Source organism: Calypte anna, chromosome 15 (assembly GCF_003957555.1).
Source record: "Calypte anna isolate BGI_N300 chromosome 15, bCalAnn1_v1.p, whole genome shotgun sequence".
Lineage (NCBI taxonomy): Eukaryota > Metazoa > Chordata > Aves > Apodiformes > Trochilidae > Calypte > Calypte anna.
The window spans coordinates 3,958,282-3,975,444 of record NC_044261.1 but is presented as its reverse complement, the minus strand read 5'-3'; the positions used below and the strand labels follow the sequence as shown (position 1 = coordinate 3,975,444).

Below are 17,163 nucleotides of genomic sequence, written 5' to 3'. Positions count from 1 at the left end.
GGCTCCATCTTCTTTATTTCCACCTATCTGATACTTCTGAATATTGTTAAGATTGCCCCAAGAGTTTGGAACATCTCCAAGACAAACAGTGTCGTCTCTCTCCTCCTTGCCTTATGAGTCAGATACTGCAGTCCCTTAATGACCCCGTGCCCATCCACAGGACCTGCTCTGGTAAGTCCTGGTCTTTCTTATAGTGGGTTGTCCAGAACTGAAACCAGTACTCCAGAGGTGCTCTCATTAGTGCTAAGCAACTGTTCCAGACATTGGAAAGACATCTCCATTCCAAAGGAGGAATCACATGTGTGGTTTTGAAACTGAATTGGATGCATTCATTGAGATGGGAACTAAAAACAAAAAGCCCAAAGCATTGTTTTTATTTTTATTTTTTTTTACTAATTTGGGGTTTTTTTATAAATTTGTTTCTCAATGCAGTGAACTGGTTCATATTTAAAGGATCACTAAGTTATGAGTACAATAGAAATGACAGCATGTATTTTCTAATTTAGATGTGTGGACAAATGCCCTCATTTGCAGGAAAGAGAACAAAACAGATATTGCTTAATAGCAAAATAGTAGAACCAGATGCTTGTCAGTATAGGTGGCAAAGTGAGTGACAGGTATCTGTCGTGGCTCTGACAAGCTTTGCTTGCTCTATAGCTTAAGAAAAAAACTGCAAATATGACTAAGTCATACTGCCTGACTTGTAGGTCAAGGTCATAAATAATTTATGATGCTTTGGAGAATTTTACCCAGTGGCACCTGGGGACACAAGCCCTGATAGCTTTCAGGAAGATTTAGCCTTCTTCCTACTTAAAAGGTTTGTAAAAGGTATTTGGATACTGTAAGAGATGTCAAAATGGATATAGGTGCCAAAGAATATTTGAAAATCTTGGTAGTTTTTTTACCTGGGCCTCATTCTTAACCCAGACTGGAGACAGTTGTTAACTCTGTTCAAGCATAGAGAGCTCTGGTACCTGCTGTATTTCTCCCTGTGTGTATTCTTCTTCCCCCTTGAACAGCTGAAGGGTCTATTACAGCTGCCTCTGGGAGATTGTTTTCCCTGACTTCAAAGCAGGAGGAGTCTCCCAGTAAAGGCAGGCCAGGTTTATTACATAAAAGTGGTGTTAAAAGGGCTTAACCAGGCAGAAGCAGATTCAGTAAAAAACATCTAGTATCATTTACAGGTTATGTGATTCTGCTACTGAGAAAATGCCAACTATTCCCAACTTGTGTACTAATGTGCCTACCTCAGTGTTTCTAGCCTCTGTTTTTATTTTCCTGTCAGGAAAACAGTTGTTTATCTAATGCTGCACATTGTTACTTTTCATGAAAGAGATTTCTCAGACTTTTGGCACTGCCATGTGTCTTGGTAGGGTCTCCATCAGCTACTGGTAAGTCATGGGAACAAGCTGACTTACAGACTGTCTTATAGTGACAAAAACTTGCTTCCATTATTTGGTACATACACTGCTGACTGATTTTCTTTTAAAGTACTATACATCCTTATGAGTTACAATGACCAAGAACCTACTAAAGAAAAAGGTAGCACAGTCAAATAGCAGCTGAACACACAGCAAAGTCCTTGCTTTGATCCTTGTTTGCTTTCAGAAATCATCTGTCAAGTGCCCTTATTTAAATGAAGCTCAACTGAAAGCAGAGGCAGCTGTCTCAGGAATTCCAGGGTGGCTCCTAGGTGTGTAATAAACTTGCTAGGAAAAGGACTGGCTGATTTATATGTTGTTACTGATGTGAAATAGCCTCACCAGCACACGAGGCTCCTGTGTTTATCCCCAAGTTTACTATGAAGTTTTCTCTCCTCCTTTGCTTCCACTGGTTTCTGGTGCACTTTACCTGTGTGCAGGTGAGTCCCCCAAAGGCCACCCACCCATTTCCATTCCACTTCAGACAGGTTCCAAGCACTGGAGGAGTCACAGGGCTCTCAACACGATAAGCATCAAAATCTTCTTATTTGAAAAGTAATCAGGTGTTACAAAATGGCTCATTTGTCATCAGGTACCCTGCCAACTTTTCTTTTTTAATATGCTTTCTGCTGGTGCTGACAACAGAAAGAAAAGCAGCAGGGTAAGAGGAACTCCTTCCAAATTAGGGAATGCCCTTAGGAATTTGGCTTCCAGAAGGCTTATTTTGAGGAGTGCAGCTTCTTTGGTGAATTGAATTGCTATAGTTATTATGTGCTCAACTTTTTCTAGCAAGTCTGAAATTTTTTGCTAGTCTCTATTTTGGTGATGCATGGTTTGGTGCTTTAAGCTATTTGATAAATTAGAATGGTGCACTAAGGAAAGCTCAAAACCAGAAAAGGACTTGAGCAACTGGGCCAGATCTGACTGAGAGTCAACACAGGCACCATATACAATATCTACAAGTATGACAGACAGAAGAGCTCATTTTATGCATTTATTTCCAGTAATCACATCCCTGTGTACCTTCACTAACTCACTGTGTAACAGACCTGGACTCAGTATTGGTCATTACCATTTTTGTGTCACAAACAGTGTCAGAACAGGTCTCAAAAAATCATCCATTTCACTTGAATATCTTAAATAATCTGCTTCTGTCACTAAGACAGCTCAATTTTACTCCCTCATTAACCAAACTTTTGCAGACACTGGCCACATGGCACACTGGCATAAGAAAAAAAGTCATGCTATAAGGGTTGTATTGGGAGGGTGGAGAACTAACAGCTAATTTTAACTGGCTCCTTTTTGACCAAAGAAATCCTCAAAGTTTCATGTGATGTGTCACATAAGTCTAGGCACCATCACTCTGTTTGCTACCAGGTAGAGGTGCTACTGATTGGAAAGTTTTATGTAACACAAGGCTGAGTCCAACCTCTCAGGCTCCAGACCTGACTGGTAATTGTCTGTCTCTGGTCCTGTCTTCTTTCCAACTCTTAACAAGACCAGTGGGAGTTTCAACTGAGACAGGCTTCAGCATTTGGCCTATTTAATTTGTGACAAATATCACTATGTGGCCCTTTTGCCTGCCAGCTCCTGAGGGCTCTCTTTTTTGGAAGAAAAAAAAAAAAAAAAAAGTTGTATTTGTTGGGTTATTTTTTTTCCCAAATGACTGTAGGTAGGTTTTGGTTTTTTTTTGTTCCACAGGACACACACATTGGTAGGTCAGTGTTACACCTAGGCTAGTTGTTTTGAACAGTTGAATGTATGTGTGTATAAGAAATATAACCATAAAGGCTATTTTTCTGGAAAAGCTCATACCTTTAGTTAACATAAGCAGAGCCCTACAGTGTCAATAGATCCACTGGCATTTCTTTGGTAAGATGCTGCTAAGGGTGGTGGTGAAGTAAGGATCAAATATAACTGGCAATGCAAAAAACCCCAATGTCAGTTACAAAACAAAACAAAATTCTTATTTTATTGTTGAGAGTATTGAGTGGTGACAAACTGGAATTTGTGCCCAAAGCACCATAGAGTTTAGGGTCTCTGAGGCACCTCCTTAATTGAGCTTTGCAATCCATTCATCCCATTGACTTTATTAAAAACCACTTCAGTACATTAGAAATGTCAGTAGTGATCATTAAATTGTTCAGGTGATCTTAAATGGCTCCCATTAGTAAGGCAGCCTGTAGCTTTGCAGGGAGTTTGCACAGTCAGATCTCAAGCGTGGTTCAGCTGAGAACAGCAAAAGGATGATGGAGGCACCTCCCAAGCACTGATGCCCAGTGCTGGATTGTCTGTGAGAGGCATGATTTCCTTGGGAGGCTGTGGCTGTCTGACACTTCTCCAAGACCAGCAGCAAAACCTAAAAAACTGGTGTTCAGTTCCTGGTTTGGCACTAACAAGCTGCTTCCCAACTCTGGTGATGAGGTCAGTGGTCACTTTATCATTTTGAGACTCTTTGATTCTAACATGAACATAAGGAAATTCAGACACAAAATCAAAAATCTGACCTTTGGTGATTCACCCTGGAGAGAACTAAAGGGATAGGCTCAGGTTTTTTTTTACCTTTTTCTTTAAACCCAAACATACATTTCTACTGTACTTTGCAAGACAATGGTCATTTAATATGTTCATCTGTCCATTTTATGCTGAGAAAGGATCACTCTGAAGGAAGAGGGGGCTGGAGCACTATTTTGAGGGAGGGTGCAATATATAATCTGGTGATTTGTGTTGCTTTGAACAAGGAGGCCCAGGAGCATCCCTGTGGTGATTCTGCTGATTTACTGTTCACACTGCAGGGGCACATTACCCTCAACCCAACCAGCAGATCACCTTGACCAGTATAAATGCAAAATGGTTTAGTCAGTTTTAAAAAAAAAAAAAAATCACAAGAAGATTGTTTATTTCTCCAGGAGAATCTGTTTCCTGTTTCCTTCACAGTCTCTCAGTTTCTTCTTTTCTGAGGAGTGCAGTCTTTATTTCAGGCATCTTTCCACAGAAAATATGGGGTTTGTTTTTTTTTTTTTAAGAGCACATTTTAAAAGATTAAAACTGAGGCTGGAATAGCTTAATCAGCATACAAACTACACAGATATAAAAGGTCTGTTTCATTGTCTTAACTTACAGTTTATTTTGTACAGAATTCATTATGTTATACATCTAAGACTTATATTGTATAAATATCTTGGGTGTGATGTATATACATATTCAGTGTTATAGATTCATCAATTAATGTATGCATTTCACAATACACTATAGTGTATTTCAGTGTAGTGCACATGATTTATATCTCAGAAAAGAGCATAACCACTATGAAAAATAGGTATTTTATTCATAGGGTACTCTACCTTGAAATACAGGGTTTTCCATTCTGTAATGGACTGTTTGACTGTGTCGTATGGCTGTAAGATTTCTCTTGTACATTCCCCAAAATGAATTAAGAAACAGCAGCTCAAAACATGGATCTGTGTGGTTCTACATCTAGAGGAGAGCAGGGCACTGGTTTCCTAAGTTCTTATTAGCATGAGAAAAGGTGTAGAGAAGCCCCATGGAGCTGGGCAGTGTGTGATGGCCAAATGAAGTAAGTTCTGCACAGATGAGAACTGCAAGCTCCTGCTTTTCCACTCTCTGTCTGCCAGCTGCCATAAATCACTCAGCTCTGATTGCAACAGCTGAGGATTTGGCATCAGCTTTATTTTTCAAAGTTCAAAACCTCTCCATGTTCCATTAATCCACTCTTTACTTACAGAATTTTCCCCACATGTCTCCTGGTAGATGCATTGCTACTGTGTCCCTCCTTATCTTGATAGCAGGCAAAGGACCCTGCTCCCAATGTCTTCTCTATACATGCCAGCAGTAAGATGCACTTTTTGCTCAGTATTAAATTATGAGTGCTGCTTTCCTGGGCACCTGCTGAAGCATAATTCTAATTAGTCTGTCAGTATAGTTTCTATTTTCTGTTTTTAAACAATTCTCCTTTCCTGCATACATGCATACATAATGTGCCTTTTGATCATTTGGATACCTTTGCTTTGTAATCTCAAAGGCAGAGATTCTTTTATCACCATATAAATGCTGTTCTTTTAAGAGAAAAGTAAAATATTACATATGAAGTGAACAAAATGCTTTCCTTAGAAAAACCAAACATTTAGGATAATCAGAAAACTGTGGGGTTTAAAATAATTTTAAATAAATATACTTAAAGTATGTCATAATTTTGAAACTTCAGTTTGATATATTTCACTTAAAAAGGACTGATCAGCTAAGAACTACATTTTGCATCAAATATATTAATATACATTCTTTCCCTTTTTATTTTTAGAAGCAGCATAAGTGCTTAAACGAGCACAAATCCAGCACAACTCCACTTCATTGGTCTCATCTCGGTTTTACTGAGACTAGAATTCTCTCTTCCCACCTTTTTTTGGGGTTTGTGTCATCATTTTTCCATGTAAGAACTTTCATGCAACAGCATGTGATGTAAAACAAAAAGAAAGGTTATATGAATATGCAGTTGTAGATTTTTTTTTTTTTTCCCCATTGCTAGATTTTGGAAGAGGTCTTTATGTGACCAGTTGTATCCAGTTCCATCGTTTTCCTGACCACCAGCAGTGACTGTGCTCCTTTGCAATGGGCTGTATTTGTAATTTAACTTAGGAATAGACACGTGGATGATGCCTTTAGCTGCAAAAGTCATGATTCTCAAGTAGCCCCACATTCAGCCACTGAGCCACCTAAGAACTTGATTGTAGAATTTCCCTGCAGGACTTCCTGACCATGCCTGTTGCTGCCCATGCAGTGGTGCTGGAGCCAGGTGATCCTTAAGGTCCCTTTCAACCCAAACCATTCTGATTCATGTTCAGTAAAACATCTGTGTTGCTGCCTTCTGCAACAACCATCAGCAGGTTGTTTCCTCTTATTTACAGACTAGATTTAGTTGAGGTTGATTTATACTAATTCACCCTTGTGCGAATGATGTGCTTCATTTGTTGTTGGGCTAAATACAAAGTAATGTTAAATTCTAAAAAGGGATGTTTATATTGTTAGTAAGAAGGATCATAATAGAGATTAATTTTTCCTTACAATGTCTGGATCATTTAAAGAAGAGCAAAAAACTGTTAAAGAAACCAAGATTTAATTTGACACACAAGTGCTGCATCCCTTATGAAACAGAAGCATCTCTGTGGTCTATTATTTTCTCTACTTAAAATTAGATTATAACAGATGCCATCCCCTCTTCTGTGCAGCTCAGTGCCAGCAAACAGAAGTCTCTAATCACTTATATAAGCCTGGTGTCCTCACTTCCTAGTCTCACCATTACAATTCTTATATTTGGTAGCAGTTACACTAAATATGTTACCAGTTGTGGATTAGGATCCAAATGCAGAATTTTCCATAGTTAAGGTTATCTGGTCTGTTCTAATGTCAGAACTGAATTATGAAATTTAAATTCTATCTTGATGTACCTAAAAGATGGGAACTACAATATGTAAGGCTGTTATAATTTGGATCTTGTGTTTATTGCACAGGATGCATCACAAGAACATGTGCTTTATTGGTTTTGCTAAGTATTGTGTAGCTTTAGTATTTTTATAACTGTAATTTTCAATTTATTTCAGTTATCTTTCAGTAAAAAAAAAAACAAAAAAAAAAAACATGTAATACATAGGAAATGGCAGCTTTGAATTTCCAGTGTGTTTTCCTTGTTAAAATTGGGAACAGTCACCTTCTAATGTGCCCAGTTTGTCTTTTCTTTCATTCTCCCTTTTGTTATGAAACATGGTGTAAAGTTTTTCTCTTTACCACACTTACAGTCTGAGATGTTTTAGACAAAGTCTGGGGCACTGGCTCTTGAGCACAGACTTCTTTGTCCTGCCAAACTCTACCATCAATGTATTAATTTGTACAGAGCAGCAGCTACTCCACACCTTTGCTTATTTGTTAGAAAATTTCCTTCCTGTCCCATGCATTTCAACACCACATTTGACTTTCTGGTATTAATGTGAAGTATCAACCAAGCTGCTGTTTCAGCAAAGCATTTTCCTTTGAAGTAAGTGCTGTTTTGTTGCAGATTATTTTTTCCATATTAGCAATGGCAAAAGTAAACCCAGGGCTACTCCTTGGTTTTTAGTTTCCAGGGTTTATTATTATTTACAGTTCCCTGTAAGAAGATACAACCCTTTCCCAGTAAGAGTTCTCTAATACCTTTCTATGTTGCAAATACTAACAACCCATATACCCATATGGAAAGAAGAAAGATAATCAGTGATGAAGGAGGTGTCTCTAGGGGCTGATGCAGATGAATAGAAAACTTAAATCATTATAAATATTACTGTATTACACTTTGGTACAACTGAAAAAAAAAAAAGAAAAAACTTTCAAAGAAAATATTTAATGTTCCCTAAGTCAAAGAAAATTCATAACAATAGGAAAGGAAATTAACCACATAGGGGTTTATATTGTGAAAAATAATAAGAGTACTTGGCTGCATTGCACATAGGCTAAAATTAGACTAATTCAGATCCCTTTTAAAGTGAGCCTCCTTCCAGGCTGTCAGCAAGAAATGTCCACTGTGCTTTACAAAGGACGACGACTAGAAAAATCAATGCAAACAAATATCCCTTTCTTTTCTGATTTACCCTTTATCATGAGAGATGACAGACAAATGAAGTCTCCTCTGAGTCTGAGCGTAGTTGTATTAGCATTTTGCTAGTACCAGGCAGTATACAAAAACAGCCATCGTGTGTGACACCTCCAACACCTACAGGTAGCTGTTTTAGGGGCACATCCTGGTTTGTGGTGAAACAGGTTTAACTCAGCCAGCCTCTTGTACCTGCTCAGTGATATCAGGTTATCATCTCAGTAACTCCAAGGTTGACTGTCTTGTTCCTATTGCTGACTGGACTGACTGCTCCACCATCCATAAACAGAAGGCATAAAGGTGATTACAAACATAAGAAAGTAGTTTTACATATTGTCTTGGAGTCTTTCCATATAGTCCCTAAGTTCCTTGGAATCACCAAGATTCATATCTTGGCATACCCATTTAATATTATCATCACTGTCAAATAGAATTGAGTTGGTGTAGGGGCCTCCATCCTCTGGCAGTATTGTTGTATATGAAGTGAACTTTACTCGCTTCTGCTTTGGTCCAGAAGGATTTATAGGTTCACTTTTAACTTCTTTTTCACAAAGGTACTCAGAAGATCTGAGGATATGGTTATGAAGAGTCTTCTGAGAACTGCCATTAAGGAGGAAGTTGCTTTCTTCAAACTGCATTCCTCTGTCGATCATGGTTGTGCACTCCTCTGATGGGAGTGAAATGTCAACTGGGTTTTCCAGCAGTTCAACCTCATTTCCAAGCCAGACCCAATCATGGGAATGGGGAATGTTGCCTTGCTCACTCACAGCAAACCTTTTATGTCTGTACTTCCAGGCAAATGCCACGCAGTTAATCAAAAAGACTAAGATTGCTAAGCAGAAAACACAGAGCAGGGCATACATGCCAATCTCCAGATCTGTTAATCCTCTTGGAGTCAATGTGAGATCACTGGGACTGCTTTCTCCTGGTAGTTCTACTTGAGCAGGGAAACCTGTAAAGGTAGTTGGGTTATTTTGGAGCTGCTCATCCTCCAGGGACTCCAGATCAATGGGAGATATGAAAGTTGTGCTTTTATTTGCATTGTCCTCATAACTGGACATCTCCTCGTGGTTTTTGGACCATTCTTGTGCTGTCCTCTCTTGTTCTGCTGGTTTCTCTATAGAATTGCTTGCATGGCTTTTAAAATCTCTATCTGCATCATCAATGTCATTACTACTTCCTTTTTGGTCAGAATCTTTTTGACCAAGCTTCACTTTGACACTTCCTTTCCCAACAGCCAGAATGCTCTTCCTCTTGGTCTTCTGACAAGTCTCACTGATGACCATTTCAATTTTAATCAAAGGTCCTTGCCCATCCCCTTCTGCCACTACCCCGGGCCATTTGGACTGAAGATTTTGGTGTACAGACACTACCATCTCATCCAGTGAAGTGATGGTGATTGAGAAGTCCTTGGAGTCATAGATATCTAATGGTGTTACTGACCCATCACTGAACAAAATCCAAGCACTGACTACAGCTTCCTGGGGATAAAAAAAAAAACAAACAAACATGAAACTCAGACAATCAATTGTTAAAATCTCTTTGAAGCTGGCAAAAAAAACCCACAATTTAAATTTGGTTTATTTTTGCAGCAATTAAAAAAAAAATCAAGTTGTCTACTCCAATTCTCATTTTTTTCTTGCAAATTTGTGTTCTCTAGACTGAGGCATTTATCTCTTCTTCAGGAACTATCAAAGACACGGTCACCTAAATTTAATAAAAGGCACTGACAAAAAAATAAAGGTTGACAATTCTTTTTTCAGTGTGAAGTGGGAAGCAGGAGAATTTTAAATATTGTGTTGTGCTTTCAGTTATACAAGATTATGAGAAATATCCAAATGTGATTGCAGTTCTTTCTGGGAACCATACAAACACTCACAAAAATGCCATTTTTAAAGGATGCTTAGGCCAAAACAATTTGTCTTGTTACTGCAAATTGCTAGTGCTAAATGATAGTCACACTTCTCTAGTGATTTAGAGTCTCAATTCCATAATAAATACAATAAAAAAGATATAAATATTTTATTCTGTGGTCTCATCAAAAGCTGTTTAGTTCCTCAGATTACACAGTCCAAAGTAAGCACAAACTCATCAGATTTCAGCAATGAAGATCATGAAAAAGGTCTTTTGGCTAAACTGACTTCATGAGACTGTCAAGGCAGGGGGTTTTTCCCTCTGCCTACATAGCTAAGATGTATTTTACCATAGAAAAAGTGTCTTGAGTGGTACACACATGCCTTCTACAGCATTATGTGTGCACAGACATGTCCATAATATTCAGTATTTTGTGCAGGTCTCCAAACTAGTTCTGAATAATTCAGTGGTCATTCTGTATGGGTATTTGCACCTGCAGGAGTTGGTCAGTTAGATGAGCAGCCTTGACTATGCAAACTTTCTGCTTTTCACAAAGCCATACATTACATATGCTGTCTAAAAATTACAGGGAGTGGCTTTTCTCCAGCTTCTAAGAAAGCACAACAGACAAACAAACTAATTCTATAGAGTAGTTTGGATCATACCTGTTTGGGACTATGAAGGATATCATATGCAGAGGTGGTAGAAACAACAGCTCTCTTATTTCCTTTGCTGATTTGTAAGGAGAGGGACAAGCCTGAAACCAGTTGTACTCCCAGGTCTGTAATGGTTACACGGTCATCTAGAACTATCACTGTCTTCTCTGCCAAGATGGAATCAGAAAGAGGAGACAGAACCTTGAAAGAGAAAGCAAACACCTTGCATGAAACAGACAGTAAATGTGTTGTAAAGCAAGAGTAATCTCAAATTGGTGTAACACTTCAGATTAATCTTAGGTTTGTCACATCCATGTATAAAGTAGAATTTATGTTTCCCCCCAAGACATTACACTAAGTTGCTGCTAAATTACCTAAATAATTTAATAAAACAAACAATCATTTCAAAATTGCAGCTTCATCTCAACAATGGAGTATAGATTAAATCAAATTGATTTGTTTTTCAAAAAGAGGTTGGTTTTGTGTGGTCAATAAAGCCTCCAATGAATGCAGAATTGCACTGCACGGAACACAGGAGACTGATTATCACTGAAATTCAGTAAGGGAATAAGTAAGTGTACAAAGCCTGGCTGATAGGAACCCAGCCCAATGTTTCTATAAGGACAGGGGACCTGAATGAAATAAAAGTGAGATTTGCAAAAGGACTTTGGAAATCCCAGTGATAAACAGAAGAAATGAAAACCCACTTAAACTTCTTTTTATGTTTAGCATATGACTTACATCAGCTGGGAATTTTTGTTTGGTTGTGTTTTGTTGTGCTTTTTTCTTCTCAGAGCAATTAAGTTTATATGCTAACGAGCTATTGTGTTTGTGTATCCAGCACTCTCTCTACAGGAGCTGCCTTAGGCTGTACCTGGACTGTGGTGATGCCATGCTCACGACCAACCAGAACTCGGCCATCCTGAAGCTGAGCAATCTTGGGTTCTTCCACCTTCATGAACTCAGTCACAAGGTCAGTGATGTCAAACTGCCACTCAGAGCCCAGCATATAGGTCAAGTGGCCTCCAAACTCAGAGGATTCAGCTACAAACTGTGTGAGAACTCGCACCATGGCATGCTGATACTGGAGGGTACAACCTTTTCCTTTCTTTTCATCATCCTCTTCATCCTCACTGTCACGGGTGGGCCTGTAAATAGATCCAGGTTTATCTGCTTTGCTTCGGTTGCATGGTATTTTCAAACAGATTAATGTTATCATCATTTGCTGCTGTAGGAAACATAAGAACCTGATTTTGGATGTTTCAGTTACTAACTCTAGCTGAGATAGTAGTACAGCTTTTTTGTGCTGCATAATTTAAAAGCTACTGTCACTTCTGGTACTGAATTCTTTGCTTGAGTGGGACGTCCCCAGAACTTGAAAATATATCTGTATTGCTGAGATTCCATGGAACTCCTGCTTCTTCACCATGTCTCCAAGTGGTAGTCAAATCTTGCAGAGGCCTAAGGAAAGCAGCATGAAGTGTTTATGAGGGCAGTTCTGACACCCCTGTAGCAGCAGTTCTGAAACCCCTGTTTCAGCAACCTTTCCACCACTTGTGCCCATAGTATTTGTGTCACTCTACTCAGCTCTGCAAATACAAAATGCACAAATAAATCCAATACAAAACTACTGTAACACACTCTGGATTCCCTGCTTAGGTAATGCCACCCCACTTTATCCCACATCCCTATCTCCCAGGTTCTTTAAACCCTTTGCATTTGAGAAATATACCATGATTTCACCTTAAATCTCACAGATTCCCTGCAGGTGTCTGGTATATTTGATAATGTCATGATCACATGGAGATTCCAGAAATCCAAATGAGGCACTTAAGTTACCACTTGGGACATCAACTCTGCCAAAATGGTGAGGCTTCCACTCACCCCACAGAACCAGTTGCAGCATTAAACACACTTTAACATAACTCCAGTGCTCTGTCCCCCTTGCAAAATGCAGACTGGAACAATGTCTTCCATAAGGTTTAAATAAGGCATCCCAGTGATTTATACTATAGCAGTGCTGCCACAACTGACAGAATTTTGTTTGGTTTCCATTTTCCCATTAATTCTTCTATCATTTTTATTTTGCTATTGTTTTTTCCTTGAGACTAACACATGGATTCTCTTGTCTCTTTCAAGTCAGGTATTAAGCACTAGGTGGTCACACTTTTACTCCTTATGCCCCCATGCTGTGGAATTCATTGCTCTGAAATTATTTGCCTTCCTCCTTTACTTATTTATTGAGCCTGAAGCCACCTCTATGGCAAGGGTGGAAAATACAGGGCAAGTCTCTTATTTTTCACAGTATTTTGGGAAGCATTTTGTGTTTACTCTGTTCCTTTATCTTCTGATTCAAAATAACACCTGTGAAAAACTATTATAAAACAGAATTGCTTGTGTTATAAATTGTTTTATGACAAAGTTGGCAAAGAGTAAGCTGAAAAAATATCTAAGAAAAGCCCTTATGCTTTTCAAAACGATAGAAAGTCCTGGTGTTACAGAATATAATACACTTGAAATACATTTTCAGTGCATTCCTTTTTAGCTGAATATATACATTCAGCCTCAAGTAACATATTTGGTGCAGTCTTTTGCTTTTCCTTGTGTAAAACAACAGTGTCCCATCATCAGCTGCTAAGTCAAACATTGAATAACCACTGAATAGCTAAGAAAAAACACGATTATAGGATTAGTTTTACAGAATTAGGATAGCTGGGTATTTCAGGGACATTTTCAATTGTTCTGCTTCCCAACACAAGTGTCAATCTGGACTATGAGCTGAACCAGCAGTCAGCAAACCAGCTGAAAGGAAAGTACTAGAAGGGGGGGACATTCATGCAGCTCATGTGGCCTGGGCCTCTTTAGTGGCTTGTAGAAAAATATTCACATGTTCAACACCCATACCAACTTCTTTTTTTCCTATTTTTTTTCTTTTAAACACATGCTGTCCATTTCCACTTTAAAACCACAAATCCACAATTCAATAATACATTTATTTCAGTGTTTCGTCTCCATGAGCACAACTAAATGTTTGAGATCCACTAAATTGCATGGTTCCCTTTAGAGTCTTAAACTTCTCTTTACAATGTTTTCAGTAGGCTTAAAATTCTTCCCTAAGCAGTCAGCTCATTTTGTTTTTAAGACATATCCTCATGAATATAAGCTACTGCTGAAAATTGTGCTCTTTTCCCTTTGGCCATTGCCAAGGTTAGCTCTGGGTATCACTCAGAATCTTTCTTATCCTGTTTCTTCGTGCTTGGCAAGCTTGCTTGGAAGACTTTTTGCTTTTCTGGAGTGAACCAAGGTTGCCAGATTTACATTTACATTTATATTTATTTAATTTGCATTTCACACTGAGAAACCTTTTGCCAGAGAACTGAATTAATAGAGCAGCCCTGTTACAAGGGTGCCTGCAAGCACTGATCTTATCAGTGATCTGTCAATTTTCTATTATAGATGTTGTCTGTGAGCACTTTAAGTATGTCTCTTTTAATTTGCACCACTCTCAAACCAGGCATCATGTTCTTGGGCCAGATGCTCATTTTCTGTTAAAAAACCCCTAAAGAAATCAGTTTTGCTGGGTTTGAATTTGAAATACTCATTAAAAAGTCATGTATTTAAAAAAAAACATTTGCAACACCCCTAATTGAAAGAAAAAAATCTATTTTGGATACAAAATACAAGCCACTAGAAACTGATTTAGTGGCAGCTGCAGAAATAAGTTACAAATAGCTCCACTCACAGTTCAATAAGAAATGCAATTTGGTACCTTTACAGAACTAGAAAATACAGTCTACCTGTTAACAAAAATCTCTCTGGCCTTATCTCCATAGGACATTAAAGTCAATTAACTAAAGGAATGAATTTACAATATGCTCCAGCTTTGTGCAGATGTTGTATTTCACAAATGGAATGGTTTGAATCCAGTTTCACTTAATTCATCTTAAAGTATGGCTTTCTGTCTGAGTGGCACCACTCACACAGAGGTTTAACTAAAGCAGTTTATTGTTTCCTGCATTTATCTTGGGCTAACTTTCCTGCTGCTCTCTCTAGTACTAGCCAAGACCAAAGCAGAGCCACTACCTGATTAACCATTTGTTCAACAGATTGTCATTAATAAACACAACTGTGTCTGGCTTCACTCTGTTCTGTAGGTTTCAAAGGTTTATGCAGCTCAGAGGTTTGCAGCTACCATTAGCAGTGGCTTTGTCAGCTCTTGTTCAGAAAGTCTGGATGCTGGTGAAAGGCCAGGTAGCCATGTGCCTGACCCTCAAGTGGAGTCATACTGTGTGATGCCTCTTTATGAAAACAACCATAAAAACAATTCCATTTCTCTCAGTGAGACTTTAGCCATGCAATTCCTATTAATGCAAGCTGAAGCCACTCATCCCATGGAAATGTGTGTGCACAGAGCTAGTGTAGGAACTTCAAAAAGCAAGGTAATATTTTGTAGGTGCATGAGGAATCCAAAGAAATGTTTCTGTTAGATTAGCAGTCTGCCTGGATTTCTTCTACACTCTAATATTAGACGTTAATTTAAATATACACCTTTTGTTTGCTGAGGTTTTGGGCTTTTTTTTTTCAGGCCATTGCAGGAGCAGAGTTCCTGTTAGCCCAGGCTGGCTCAAGGACCATGAACAATGCATTAGTCATGAGCTGATCCATGGAGCTGATGTTCATCTGGAAAAGTGGGCTCTTATGTCTGCAGTACCACACACCACGGAGCAAGTTCTTCCCTGAAGAATAATACAGGTTTGCCATATATTTACACAGTTATTTGGTAAAATTGTTATTGCTCTTACACAAGGGAGGCTATTTTTTCCCCCCAGTTTTTGGCATAAAAGCAGCTCACTTCTCTCTGTTCCTCTAGCAAGTTCCTGCTCTTAGAGTAGTTCAGACCAGGTGAAAAGCAACAAAGTCCTAACTGAGCCAAGCATGTGGCATTTATAAAAATTCTATAAGAACTGTCTTTTTCATTGCTTTGTGGAAATGAATCAAGATGTTAGGTAAGCAAACATGCCTGTAATCACATGTATATTACAATTACAAACATGAGGGTTTATAGGGAGAAGCAATACATTTTATTAAATCAACAAACATTACTGGAAAGAACAGATGTGAATTGGGTCATATAAACACTTTTTTAGGTCTGAAACATAAGCAGCTATATTCAGATGAAGAACAGCCATGCTGAGACAGTAGTTTCACAAGTGTTTCTTTTGTCAACAGCACCAATAAAAACATTTACAAGATTATTGTAAATCCAGTTATATTTTGCCATCTGGCTCAGCCCCTGAGACAACTCCAGCAGCCCAAGCATACTGAGCATGAGAGAACATGGGAGAACCCAAGGAGAGGAAGTAATGTTCAGAGGTTGCTGAAGCATCTCCAAAAAGTCCCTTTGAGAAATGCTCAAAACTTTTACCTTCTGTACATTGATGAATTACTTTACAGCAATGTTTAGTTCTTGCCAAGAACTAAACTTGACCATTTAAAAGTCACCATAAAAACTCCCCCATGTTTATACTATTGGCAAACATGTAGTTATGAAGGATATGGAAGTATAAGCAGGTATAAAATTAAAGAAAAAAAAAAAATCAAAAGGAAAAGCCACGAAATCTCAGGTAAAAGCCATCCAAATCTAAAAATAAAGGAAATGTAAAAACCCTATATACAAAGTAAATGTCAGACTGAACACAACTAATGCTAGTGCTAGATTGCCTATTGATTTAGAATAACCCCCAAACTTAAAAAAAAAAATCCATATGAATGTTCCATAAAACAAAAGCAAAATTATTTCTACTTGAAACCTTTCCTATTCACATGGGCATGGGCTGCTGATACACAACATCATAAAGCACCAGCTGCAAATCTGAGGAATGGTACTGTGTCCATTCTTTATACACTTCCACCTTCCATGGAAAATGCTCACTAAAGATATGCCAGCAGTTCAGATGCAGTCTGAGCAGCAACACACTTGTACCATTTGCCAGCTTGCAAACAGTGCAGACTCTCAGCCCATAATCTTTGTTTTACCTGGCCAAATAAATCAGAACAAGACACCAGGGAGTAGATTTCCAGCACTGCATGTAATGGGTTTCAAGTCAGAATGGCCACGGCCGTTAACCACAGTTGGATGCCTGACACCCTGTGCACGCTGCTGAAAGTTTACTCCTACAATAAACATCAACTGCCTAATCCTGTAGCCTTTTACTCAGCAAAAGCCTCACTGGTTTTACTGGGAGCTGCACCCAAGGGAGTGCTGCAGCACTTGGCACTTTACAAACAGCAGGTAAGTAGCCAGCGTATGTTCATCCATCACCTAGCACATCTATTCCTGCCACAAACTTTGTTCTTAACACTGAAGCAAACACACTAATTTCTCTTGTGCCAAATCCTCATCACCTCTTCTCTCATAGCCAGAAAAAATGTCAATATAGTAGAGTTAAGTCATTCACCTTCTTTGGAGCTCGTTATCTGAGTATCCTGTAAATTGTGTCCTATTACCCTTAGTTTTATGCCCTCACAAAGTGTTGGATAATTCTACTCCACTTGGCTGTCTGGGCTCTTTAAGGCTCTTCAATAGTGGAGATGT

At 38.6% G+C, this 17,163-nt stretch overlaps 1 protein-coding gene across 1 annotated transcript in view; it reads right to left on the bottom strand.

Moving 5' to 3' along the window:
* Positions 1 to 8,379: 8,379 nt before the first annotated feature.
* The window catches only part of TMEM132B (transmembrane protein 132B), a 209,615-nt gene continuing 200,831 nt past the window's right edge, over positions 8,380 to 17,163 (bottom strand). Inside the window, exons 7-9 of the mRNA XM_030460487.1 lie at positions 11,443 to 11,716; positions 10,578 to 10,769; positions 8,380 to 9,539 (exon numbers count right to left, since the gene is read on the bottom strand). Of these exons, the coding sequence (XP_030316347.1) occupies positions 8,385 to 9,539; positions 10,578 to 10,769; positions 11,443 to 11,716 (1,621 nt within the window). The 3' untranslated portion in view covers positions 8,380 to 8,384. The remainder of the gene's footprint in view (positions 9,540 to 10,577; positions 10,770 to 11,442; positions 11,717 to 17,163) is intronic.